This window comes from Mizuhopecten yessoensis, unplaced genomic scaffold, assembly GCF_002113885.1.
Source record: "Mizuhopecten yessoensis strain PY_sf001 unplaced genomic scaffold, ASM211388v2 scaffold715581, whole genome shotgun sequence".
NCBI classification, from domain to species: Eukaryota; Metazoa; Mollusca; class Bivalvia; order Pectinida; family Pectinidae; genus Mizuhopecten; species Mizuhopecten yessoensis.
Window position 1 is genome coordinate 1 of NW_018479688.1, and position 13,902 is coordinate 13,902.

The 13,902-nt window shown below is 36.6% G+C and overlaps 1 protein-coding gene across 1 annotated transcript in view; it reads left to right on the forward strand.

Moving 5' to 3' along the window:
- Window positions 1-1,760: 1,760 nt before the first annotated feature.
- Window positions 1,761-13,902, forward strand: part of LOC110441137 (sodium- and chloride-dependent glycine transporter 2-like) — a gene marked incomplete at its 3' end in the record, with an annotated part of 21,367 nt that continues 9,225 nt past the window's right edge. The window contains exons 1-5 of the mRNA XM_021484236.1: window positions 1,761-2,005; window positions 2,210-2,341; window positions 3,547-3,829; window positions 4,599-4,731; window positions 5,126-5,260. Coding sequence (XP_021339911.1) covers window positions 1,795-2,005; window positions 2,210-2,341; window positions 3,547-3,829; window positions 4,599-4,731; window positions 5,126-5,260 — 894 coding nt within the window. The remainder of the gene's footprint in view (window positions 2,006-2,209; window positions 2,342-3,546; window positions 3,830-4,598; window positions 4,732-5,125; window positions 5,261-13,902) is intronic.

The window sequence follows — 13,902 nt, forward strand, 5'->3', positions numbered from 1 at the left end:
TGCTGGAGTCCCTCAGGTATCTGTTTTAGATCCACTTTTAAATCTATAAATGCTGGAGTCCCTCAGGGATCTGTTTTAGGCCCTTTCTATTTCTGTCATATATGTAGCTGATGTTGTTACCAGTGACTTAAAATTGTTTGCAGATGATACCTCGTTTAGTGAACTTATTGATAATAATCAAATTGTTATAGCCAATCAAACTTTCAGAAAACCTGTCAGATATTAGTCCTTGGGGTAAGAAATGGGATATTAAACTTAAACCTACAAAAACTGTATCATTGATATTCCCTAGGACATGAAATGTCATGCACCCCGATATATACTTTAATAATAGTCCAGCTCAATCTCCCTCTACTCATAAACATGTAGGCATAATATTATCCGGTGATGGTAAATGGATTCATCATATCTATTACATATACCAGAAAGCATTTAAAAGGATAAATAAATTAAAATCATCGAAAAAACGAGTTTCAAGAAATAGTCTTTTAAATATATATAAAACCTATATTTTACCTATTTTGGAATATGCAGATATCTTGTGGAATAATGGCACTGCGCAATCTAAACAGCTATTAGAGTCTCTTCAATTGGAAGCTGCAAGGATTATAACGGGATTTCGAAGAGGTACATCCCATATTTTAGCAGCTACTTTCCTAGTACATATAGGTAATTTAAATTTGGCTTATCTAATGTTACCTCTCTTGAACAATTATAAAAACTCCTTTTTAATGACAATAAATCAGCATCTGGTTCAGCAACTACCTTTGTAAACGATGGTTGCTGAACTATAAATATTATTATATGCCAGCTTAGAAATTTAACCTGCAACCTTAACTCTGACCTATTTTGTGATCATGTAACCTCGGGAGTTACAACAGCAGAATATTACTTCCTTATATGTCCAATGTTCAACGAATCAAGATCAAAACTCAGAAACCGACTTATTAACCCTATTATTTCACAAGATCATTTTAATTCTAGAACCTTATTACACGCTTGTCATGATCGTGATGAAGAAACAAATTCATAATTATTACAATGTATATCAGAATACATTACTAAAACCGGCAGATTTGATTAAAGTACCATACCGGAATTGCTTGGAAATGGCTTACATAGGCTTTGCCTGATGCCAAATCCATTTGCTTCTTTTTCAATAAAATTTGTTGATATGAAACATCTGACAAGAACGCTGCTTGGCTACCTGGTCTGATATATCTGTGCCAAACCAAAAAAACATCATAATATTTACAAACTTCCATAAATAGGTCTTGTCCTATTGTAACAGCTAAGGTATATGATGGGAAAATCTAGTGAGGCGCTATAACCCAGGGACCCACTCACTAGTTCAGCAACGTATAGCGTAGTCAGTAATTGGTTGGTTGACCGCCAGCACGTTACAATATCATCAATGCTCAGTTTCACATAATCTTGCTTAATATATTAAGCAGCATCACACCATACACAAATAATCAGTTCACAAATATTTGTGGTAGCGCTTTCTGTCTACATTTAAATATTTCAATTGTTATCCGCAGCTATGTACATGTATACGAATATGCTTTAAATTGAATCATATCATACGTAATACATCTAGTGCTTTGATTCTAGATCATCTCTTATACGTGATGCATGTCCAATGCTATGATGTATGTACAGTGACGTGTTTGCTGTGATGTATTTACATATAAATAAATATGAGAAAACATATATTTGTCTTTGTTTGATGAATCATTTTTATAAACATTACCTATCTGACAGCCGCAGTGTGTTGGTTTAGTTCATACAAGTATGGCCTCAAATGATACTGAACTAGAACAGAGGAGATTTCCAGATGTCGAAAAACAGGAAAAGGAATCGCTCAACAATAACGGAACTGTTGAAGGGTTTGAAAGGGAACATTGGTCACATCAGATGGACTCCATGTTTTCATTGATCGGTTATTGTGTTGGTCTGGGCAATATCTGGAGGTTTCCTTATTTCTGTATGCGGAATGGCGGTGGTATGTTCTTCAGTGTTTGTTGTATACAACCAAATGATTAATGACTTTCGCTATCAAAATACATTTACAATATCTTTCTCTTAAAAGACCTGTATCAAAACTACAACATTCCAATGCAAATATCCTACAAAACGTTTGTACTAGAGACTGATAATGAGGGTGTGTGACAGCAATTCACTGTGTTGTAATTAATCTATTATTCAGGGTCATTTCTGCTTGCCTTCCTCTTTTTTCTCGTGGTATGTGGACTGCCGATGTTTTTCCTGGATTTAGCCATCGGACAATTCACAGGAAAGACAGTCTTACATTCCTGGGAAGTTTGTCCGTTGTTAAAAGGTGAACTGATATAATTTTGTTTTTCATTAATGAAATCAAACATTGAACATTTCTACTACGTGTGCGTACTGTATACCCTTTTATGTTGATATTCCAACCGTTAAATATTGTATGTGTATGTTACCCTTTATGTGTGCTATATTTGCCAGTTTGTGGTATACGTCTTATTAATAGCTATAGGGCGTGCCGGGTTTTAGTGGTGGAGGAAAGCCAATGTACCTAGAGGAAAACCACCAACCTGCGGCAGATACCTGGCGATTGCCTCCCGTAGGACTCGAACACGACTAACCCTTCACACAGTGGCGAAGGGTTAGGGATCGTAGATGGTCAGCCTTAACCCCTCGACAACCGCGGCCCCGTATGCTTTATTAATATCTGTATATATTATTCATTTGTGCAAAGAATCTTTGACGTTTGTATGTTATGTTAATTTGTTTATGCTATTTTTATGTGTGTATGCTATATTTTTGTTTGTCACATACTTGAAATTTCTCGCAATCTTTTCGGCCGGATCCTTTACACGTGAAAATTCCTCAAAAAATCATGAAGATAGGTTATTGAAATCCACCGCAAACTGACGTAATGCATGTGCATTTAGACCAGAATGTGATCTTTCAGACGACAAGGCAAGATGGCTGCTGGCGAACGCTTTGCCTCGGTAACAATTGAAAATCGAAAAAACCCACCATATTGGTAATTTATGTATACGTATTGTTCATATGTAATAGATTTATGTTTGTATGCTATGCCCATGCGTGTATGCTATCCTATATCTTTTCTTTCTTTTGTTCAACTCGTGATATTTTTCACACGTAACAAGTTGTTCGTTAACACATGAAGAAAATCTAGTAGTTAGAGTAGCCCAACCAGAACACAAAGGTTTGGTTACAAACCAAAATTAAGCAATACCGATACACCGTATTCTAGTGTTAGGACGCCGGAATCGTAAACGAAGGATTATATATATCCGTGTATGTTCTATTTATGCGTGTATGCTATAATGTATGTGGTAAATAATTAACAAACGGGATCCCAAGTGTTTAATTCGGTAATTGCAATAACGGACGTTTTCATTAAATTGTATAATATAGCAGTGAGAAAAACAAAACTCTATGAGTCAAATTGTAAAATAATGTTTTCTATTGTCTAGAGTAATTGTACCTTTATTGTAACACTAAATCAGTGAAGTAGTGTATTTATTACAGGGATAGGCCCGGGGGTGTTGCTGGTGAATACTGTCATCAGTACGTACTACACGACTATCATCGCCTGGACCCTGTTCTACCTGGGGAAAAGTTTCTACAGCCCCCTACCCTGGACAACGTGTGACAACAGCTGGAACACCAACAGTTGTATCGCCGATACTGTTCCGTCAGCGTCCGTCACCAATACAACTATGTACTTGCCACACGCTTTCGCATATAACTGTTCGACTAACGTAACCAATTCACCGCAGACCATGGTTACTTCGGGAGAAGAGTTTTGGCAGTAAGTACAAAGAGATCTGCACAGTTATATTAACGGTAGTCATCACTACCCTATTTAGAACTATGCTTTCAGTATCTACCTGGATTTAACATTTGTTAACTATCCTTAGATCTTATATGGTAAACTAATACGTTTCTGGATATGTTCTTTACCGTAAGGGTAAGACAGAAGAATCCAAACTCCAATGATGATATTCTTGATTGTCTGAACCGCTGCCTGTTACAGTACTTTTGAATTCAATCTCTTTTTCTCATCCTGTCAAAAAGATATGTTTGTATCTTGCTTGGTATGCTTGCATCAGATGCTAATTGTGACGTCATAAATCATTGTCACCCTGAACTCATCTTATTGTTTCTTTCTGCGTTTCATCTGTCAAACCATGGTGGTAACAGAGCAACGATACTCCATTGAGTGACAGAGAAATCCTGAACCGCTAAAACGGTAGATGCATGTCAGTAAAGGGATCTTGGAAAGATCAAATTTGACAGGTTACTCATCACTGATGCCACTGGTGATGCAGAAAACATTTGTTTTTTTCCGGATTTAAATACGGCTCACTATCCTTCGTTTCGTTCTGATGTTTCCTCGGTTACTGACGGTCACTGATGCTGTCTTTTATGTTGTCTTTGGGCCTTGTGTATGTGGAAGTCTTCAGTTTCCTTTTTGTAGATATATTGCGATGCCTTGTCTCTAGTAAGAAATGTGTTAACGTGAAATATGTGTGCGTTACCAGAAATACCTAAATGAATAGTTCACAAATGTTTTATAGACGCGGCGTTCTAGAGTTATCATCCGGTATAGAGGATCTCGGAGGTATACCCTGGCATCTGTGTGTGAGTTTACTAGCAGCCTGGGTCATACTATTCCTGTGTCTGGCGCGAGGGATTCACTCTTCAGGAAAGGTATTTTAACAGATCTGCATCACACATTTTTTATAGCAATATATCGTGTATGGTCCAACTTTACTTTCTCAATGAAACTCTGTGTACAAGAGACAGTCATCAACATCGCCACTTTTGGTATTTTTAGTTAGGTGGAACATGTTAAATCCAAAAGCCTGTGGTTTCCGGTTGAAGATATTGGTCTTTTTTTCCCTTTTTTCCGAGTTTATAAAATGCTTCGAAGCAAGTTTTGCGACAAAATTTTCTTTTGCTACGTTTTTCTTTGTTAAGTCCCTAACAACAATGTTTTCAACGCATCATTTGCGACTACATAGGTAAACATGGTAACTCTGCAAAAGTTCCTACTTAAATATGATTGCATTATGATCTCAAAGAAATTGCTTGATATCTTCAGGTTGTGTATGTTACCGCCAGTCTACCGTACATTTTGTTGACCGTCCTTCTGATCAGGGCTTCTTTACTACCCGGGGCAGGTGACGGTGTGTTGTATTACATTACCCCGAACTTCAAACGACTGGGAGAACTACAGGTAATTACACGCATAATTAACGTATTGCAGTGTTGCAGTGTGTGAAGGGAAGAACCATGGGCGGATTGGTCGAGTGTTTAACACTCCGGCCTTCCACGCAGGAGGCAGGGGTTCGATCCCCGAAGTCGTCGTACGCATGGGTATTCAGAGAAAGTGTTTTTCTCCTCTTTTCTTCTTCTTCCCTGTAGCTGTCAAGTGAGGTGGCACTAATGATGCCGTTGTAAACACGGTCCCACTTCAAACAGAACACATAACATCTCCAGCACACACGCAGGCATACACACATGGGGAGATATTAGCCAGGTGGCATAGGACTAGTAGTTAGCGCCTGATAAGGCGGCGCTCCTGCGAATTCCTCAAAATTGTATTGGTTAATGTATATGCTAATTGTATAAGTTGTATATATATGTACTGTAAAGCGCTTTAGAGTGGCTTATGTTAGCTAAAAAGGGCGCTATATCAAATGTGGTATATATACAGTTTGAACATATGAACATATCTAATTATGAACAATTTCTTCGCACCAATCAATTTACCAATCTCCAATTTACTGAAGCAAGTTTATGAATATCAAATTCAACAAAAAAAGAAGAAAGCATTAGTTAACTTTTCGATAAAAAAATAATTACCATAAATGAACGTAATCTAAAAGCGTGTTCATGATTTCATATTGACGTATGCCCTTCCCATTTTCCATTAACTCTATGGAGAGCCAGACTGCTGTTACATAACAGTAACTACAGGCTGACTTGATGGCGTAACGATACGGTTGCTACTGCCAATTTAACAAACAAAATGGTCGCATTGATACCCCACTTAGTTAAACAGGCAATCAAACATTTCATTTATAAAAAATATACAGTTATATTTAAACTACAATACAGATTTTTTTTTTTATAAAATTATTACATATTTTCTTTTTTATTAAAATAAACAAACAAATAAAATAAAATAATTAAATATTGTAAAATGATGCATCATCACAATCTGTCATCTGCTGTCGTCTGCTAGAAACGTCATGGCTTCCAGCGACTCTGAGGGCGATTTAGTCGAAACAATTGTAGATCTAGGCCAATCGGAAACGAATTTTAACATTGAACAACGCGCAGGAATGCTAAATAACAGCATTTCATCCAGTGACGAAGAATTGTTACTGAATATGGACATGGAGACCTTGCGAATATATCAAGGTAGGCCTACATGAGTTGAAGTTTAATATTAAAGTTGTCTTTTGATGATTTATTCACACCACGTAAACTTGGTAAAACAACTTTTAAAAGAACACAAAGCTGTTAGACCTATTGAAACAAAGTGTTTTTTTTTATAATCACAAACAATCACATCGTTTCAATGTTACATAATGGAAAGATTCTTTTGACAACAAGGAATGGCAATGTAGTCTACGTTGTTTTTTTATATACTATAATAGGCCTATACAACTTTTTAATTTTAGATTGGAACACAGAAATATATGGGCAGGCCATGAGTATGGAGAAGGTTTCCCACTTAGAATTGGCAGCAGCCCTGAGCAAATTTTACGTTGAGGCGAGGCCAAAGTCGGCGGAAGAATTGTACCATAGGAGCACCCTCATAAATATTAGGGCAGGAATAAACAGACATCTAGCGGATCTTCAAAGAAATGTTGACATTGTTAAAGATAGAGATTTCAAAAAGCTAATAGTGTTTTAGACGGGCTTTTAAAAGAAAGGACACGCACGGGACAATCAAAACCTGTTCAACACAAACAAATTATAGAACGAGATGGGGATTTGGAAAAAAAAAACACTTACCTGTCACGCGCCTCATCCTGTCCTGTTATCCTCCGTCACTATGTCTGGAACAATTTATCGATGCATTTCGTGACGCGAGGTATGGAATTCCATCATCAGTTACGCACAAATTCGTTCCGGTTTGTAAATGACGAAAGTGGTGATTATGTCACACTTAATTTTGAGACCCAACAAAAAAATTGACAAGGGGGGTTAAATTCTAATTCCGAGAGTCACGCTTCAGAAAAAAGAATGTATGCAATTCCAACTGGAACGTCAACAGTTTGTCCGGTAAAAATGCTGAAACTTATGTTGGAGAAAACGGACAAAAACGCCACACACCTTTTTAATCAGTATCGGAAAAATGCAGTGTCCGCACCATCGTCCAACGAGATTTGGTTTACAGACAAAGCATTGTCAAAGCGAACCTTTTCAAATTTTCTTACTGAGATCTGTCGTGTTTCGTCTGTCGTCAAACGGAACACACCACGTTGTGTCAGGGCTACGGCGATACACTACCTAAATGATGAAGGATTCCAGGCTAGGCACATAATGTTCATGAGCTCCAACAAATCGGAAAGTTCATTACGATCCTATAATCGCAATGTTTCGACAGCACAAAAACAATCAATCAGCACATCGTTGTCAGCGATTACAATTCCCGTTTCGAGATCCCCACAACCGGTTTCGTCACAAACAGTGGTACGTGTTCCGTCTTCACCCATTTTTATGAAAGAAAATCCTCTGCCCTTGGATACACTAGCACAGAACACGAATATTAATGTCCAAACAAATACAGCTACACCTAGGTTCTTTGCAAGTTCGTCTTTATCCGGGTGCATATTTAACTTCAAGAGGGGGGTAACCCACACAGTTTCTGAATGCCCGAAATGAACCTGACGATGTCACGGAACCGCGTCACTGATATGTGCGTTTGCGCGTATCTGTAACTTTCTAATTGTTTGTTTTTGCTGAATAATTAATTGTTTGTGAAAAGATCTTTTGCAAGTATTATTTACAATTGTAGTAAATAAACAAATTAAAGAATTATATTTTTAAGACATCACCCAGATTGCATTCATATAGGCTGTAACTACAATCTGACAGACGTTCAATCCTTAAATATACCAGTACATGAAATTTACTCTAAGTGCTCAAATATTGAGCTCGCTAAGATATCAATGTAACAATATTAACTATACGTTATTTGAGTTACTTCCCCTGCAAACAAGTTTACAGTTTGCCCATTCACAGAAGATCGATATTTGTTATATAAAATGGTATTTTTCTCACTCTTTCCACATTATTTTGTCATAGGTAGCCTATGTTTATTTTGTTTTTGATATTGTTTGATGAGTTAAATTCGTACTTGTTTTTTTAAGGTTCTGATTATTTCAACTTATTTTGCGTTTGCAGAAAATTAGGTTACAGGAAACGCGTATAGACATCCAGAAACCGCATCAAATTCCGAACACATGTAGACACCGCCATGATTTTACAGTATAAAGATAAAAACAAACGTAAACACGGCACATTTTAGTTTCCGGATTGAATCATTTATTTTGATTATTTACTTTTATTCATTTCCTTGTCGTTTTAAATGTGACTGAATACGCAATATATAATTTGTATGTTTATGCAAAGACGTGGAAATTAACTGTAAACACGGCCAAGACAAAAATTGTTGTTTTTAGAAATGGTTGCCGGTTACGAAATGATGAGGTGCGGTCTTACGATGGAAAACCATTAGATGTTGTTGAACAGTTTACATATTTAGGAGTTGTTTTTAAATTTAACAATAAGTTTAATGCTGAACAAAAGCAACTATCTGAGCAAGGGCGAAAGGCTATATTTGCATTGTATGCTAAATGTAAAAATATGAATCTAAACTGTCATACGTTGGTAAAGTTATTTGATACATACGTGAATAGTATACTGTGCTATGCATCTGATGTCTGGGGTGCATGCAAAGGCAATGATGTCGAGAATGTCCATTTAGAATTTTGTAAAAGGATTTTATGTGTTAAAAAGTCCACTTGTAATGTTATGATTTATTTTGAACTGGGTCGATTCCTTATTATATATACCCGGCTTTATAATATGATTAAATATTGGTTCAAGTTATTGAATGCCAAGAACTGTATCTTGAAAACTGCCTATGATGAATTATTGAAAATGCCCAAGCGTAATAATATTTTTATTGGTTGTCCTTTGTGAAGGATAAACTTTTTTCGCTCGGGTTTGGTGATGTGTGGTTAAATCAAAATTTTCGTAATATATGTGAGGTTTTACCACTTATTAAACAACGAATTTTTGATCATGCTAGACAAGAACTTTCTGAAATGTTAGAGAGTTCAGCAAAATGTCACTTGTTATTGTATAGACATTTAGTAAATACTATATCATTACAACATTATCTATGTAAATATATACCCAAGAAACATAGAATTGCACTTACAAAGATACGTTTGTCTGCACATACATTGCATATTGAAACAGGACGACATAGAAATATTTTAAGGAATGAACGCTATTGTAAAATATGTAATTATGTAGATATAGAGGACGAATATAATTTTTTGCTTATTTGTCCTATATACCAAGAGCTCAGATCAAAGTGTGTAAAAATGTATTACTGGAGAAAACCATCTGTTCTTAAGTTAATACAATTACTGTGCTCAACAAATGTAAAAGAACTAACCAGGTTTAGCAAATATATATATGATGCCACAAAATTGAGGAAGACTATGATATAAGGACATTTAAATGTGTCAAATCTTTTGTCCATTCTCCACTGCGTTTTGCAGTGTCTGCCAATGTATTTATACTGTTACATGTACACTGATGAGCTGGAAAGCTTAAAGCTAAAATAGAATATATAATATACTTAACTTATGGTGATCAATGGTTAATAAATAATAAGATTTACGATTTATATATATGTACATTTGTGAGTGAGATATAATACCTGTTAGACGAAACTTGCACATGAACTTAAATGCGTACATTGCTACTAATATATTATCTCAACCTGTTAAAGATTAGGTTGATAGTTAATAATTATTTATAAAACAACATGGGTGAGTATATGTGTAGAGCGAATGCGGATTATTTTAGATATTATTAAATACTATGTATATAATTATTAAAAAAAATAAAAAAATGATATCAATGTTTACAGACAAGTAACTATTAGGACAATTACTCTGTAGGAGATTGCCTTTTTGTATATTGAGAAAATGAAGTAAACAGATGATATGTAAAACAAGATATACCATTGTCTGACGGGCATATACATGTGTCGTGTCAGACGGACATATACATGTTTCGTGTCAGACGGGCATATACATTTGTCGTGTCAGACGGACACATACATGTGTCGTGTCAGACGGACATATACATGTTTCGTGTCAGACGGGCATATACATGTTTCGTGTCAGACGGGCATATACATTTGTCGTGTCAGACGGACACATACATGTGTCGTGTCAGACGGGCATATACATGTGTCGTGTCAGACGGGCATACACATGTGTCGTGTCAGACGGGCATATATATGTGTCGTGTCAGACGGGCATACAAATGTGTCGTTTCAGACGGGCATACACATGTGTTGTGTCAGACGGGCATACACATGTGTCGTGTAAGACGGGCATATACATGTATCGTGAGGGATGGCATATACATGTGTCGTGTCAGACGGACATATACATGAAAGGTGAGGGATGAAATTTCTGTAGAATTTATCATGTTACAATGGTGAAAAGAAATATACAAATATGCCACTGTTTGGAATTATTGATGATCATCAATTAGAACCATACCACAAGATGATGACCTATAAGTTAGCCTGTGTATTTCGTAAATCTGACTAAACAAGTATTTTTATCGTAATGAACGTTGGTATGTTGTGTGTTTATCGTAATGAACGTTGGTATGTTGTGTGTTTATCGTAATGAACATTGGTATGTTGTATTTTTATCGTAATGGACGTTGGTATGTTGTGTGTTTATCGTAATGAACGTTGGTTTGTTGTATTTTTATCGTAATGGACGTTGGTATGTTGTGTGTTTATCGTAATGGACGTTGGTATGTTGTGTGTTTATCGTAATGGACGTTGGTATGTTGACAGACAGACAGACAGACAGACATTCTTTATTTCCTCTAATAAGAGATTACATGGTCTTGTCGTTTTTAACAATTTCAACAATTTACAGCATGCACACTACATATTTACATAATACTACAGTTTCTTACTGTATTCTTCAAACTTTGCTCAAGAGCTAGAGCTGCTCTCGAGAAGTATGTTCATTTCTGTGAACATCCCAGCAAGTTTGTCACTTATAGCAACCATCAGATTGTCCCATTGTCCATCGTCCAAAGAAATATCGTTCCTTCCACCAAGAATAAATGAACATTTTTTGTCTTCCTCTAGCATATCGTATTGTACATATTTGTCAACGCTTATAAGATTAACTATTTGTTCCAGCAAGATGTCTCTACTTTTGAATAATGTGGGACATTGTATAATGAAATGTTTAACGTCATTGTTCACAACTTTTTTGCACAATTTACACATCACATTTTGGAATTCAGCCCTGTAGGAAAGCTTGATTAATTCACAAATTTTCCATGTGCTTTTAGGAAATTTCAACGTTAGAGACCATAAGGGATTGGGTCCAATATATTGATGAACTGCCCTATAATATAACAGATCGGGACGATTTCTGCACATTTTACACCATACATCATAGTAATAGTTTGTTGTGACTTTCTTAATAAACGATTTCCACTGAAACTCTCTACAGCACGCACCAGAGAACACAAACTCGAAAAAGAATGTCTCGATGTTAAATTTCACCATTGTATGGAAGATGTCTACGATGAAGCTTACGTTTTGAAACGATTGTGAGGTGAACATGAATGTACATAAGCGAATAATAAATAGAGATTTCCAGACAAAAGATAATTTAGCATTACACAGTTTGTTCCAAAGGTACAGTTTTCTGATTTCTACATCAGACCATAAATCATCAGGTAAGTCAATAGCTCTGGTAGTTATGGCCGACGACGAAGTTTTCTCAAAACCCTGGCATCTTCGTGCAGCATACCGCATGGTTCTATTTAACATATCAATGGACTTCTGCGTAGCATTTGCCCAAAGTTCACATCCGTATATAACACCTGGTATGATAATTGCTTTAATGAGTTGCGCACTTTTGAGAGGATTCAATCCGCCTGGATGGATACCAACACTCATTAGACTGTTAAGGTTCCTTCTACCTTTGTCGCACGCGCTTTCTATACCGACATCAGCTTTTAGATTTGAACAAAACGTAATTCCCGCGTAAACCTTTGTATCAGTCCATTCGATAATCGCGCCTCCCAGAGAACATACAGCTGATTGTTTATTGACGATTCGTCTCTTATATGAAAATTCCATCAGCGAAGATTTAGCAGAGTTATAATTTAGCCTCCAAAGATTAGCATACGCATTTACGATATCTAGTTGAGCTTGGAGATTCGTGATGCTTCCAGCTAATAAGAGCGTGTCATCAGCTAATAATACGCAGGGGATATGTAGCTTTTGAATCTGTAAACCCTGTTCCGCTTCATCCAGAGTACGTGCGAGACCGTTTATCATAACGAGGAATAGCCAGGCTGATAAAGTTCTCCCTTGACCGACCCCTTGCTTAACAGGATAGTCTTTGCTAATTTTGCCGTCATACAGTACACGCGAGGTCACGTTTTGAAACGAATTTTGCAGTATTCTCCAAAATTTACCATTAAAACCGAGTCTGTACACCTTATGTAATAGCCCGTCTATCCATACACTGTTAAATGCTTTTGCATTGTCCAAGAAGGCAGCAAATACCTTTGTCCTATTTTCAATATAATGACATATCGATTCCTTGACAGTGAACGCTGCCATAATACTTCCACATTCCGCTCTAAATCCCTGTTGTAGTCTATGCGGAAACTGCATTTCAGCACATCGAACTGTTAACCTCTGATATATAACTTTTTCGAATAGCTTTTGCAGAACTGGTGTTAACGTGATGTCTCTATAATTGTTTTTATTCAATTTGTCTTTATTGCCACCTTTGAATAATGTTATTACTATACCTTTTTTAAAATGTAATGGGTATTCCTCCTTTGTCAGTATTTGATTGAAGAGTATAACGATCGCGTCCAGCAGACTTTTACCGCCGTAACGAATATGTTCGATGACTATATCATCATGTCCTCCCGCTTTACCATTTTTCATACTCTTGATCGCTGTCGCAGTTTCACTTATTGAAATAGCTCGATCGCAAATACCATCACTATTTGCAAAGCTTCTGACGAACATATCGTGAATATCTAACTGTATCTTAGCCCGATGACTATCATCAAAATTGGTTTGCTCAGACGGTAGAGCTAACTTACTATAGTGCTCAAACCAAACATTCTTTAGTTCATCTGAATCGCGGATGATTTTATTGTCAACTTTAAGTTCTGAACATCTGTAACCATTACATTTTCTTGCCCGAACAGCCTTATAGAATGTGCCGATATCAACTTCAGCTGCTTCCTGCAGGTGGTCGAGTTGCTGCTGTTCGTATAGCTCCCTTGCTTCTGTTAATGCTTTGCGAAAGATGGTTTTTGAATCCTTATAATCTTTGTATGATTTATGTTCTGTACCGCGCGGACGTCCCTCAGCTTTCCACACTATACGATACTGCCTCATTGACGTATGCAGTTCTTTAACACTTCCGAAGTTCCAATATGGTTTTAAGTATTTACGATACTGCTTAACTGGCAATGTAGCTTTCGCTGAATCCTTTATCGCGGAAACAATAATCTGTACTAAGCTGTCGAGATCATCTAAAT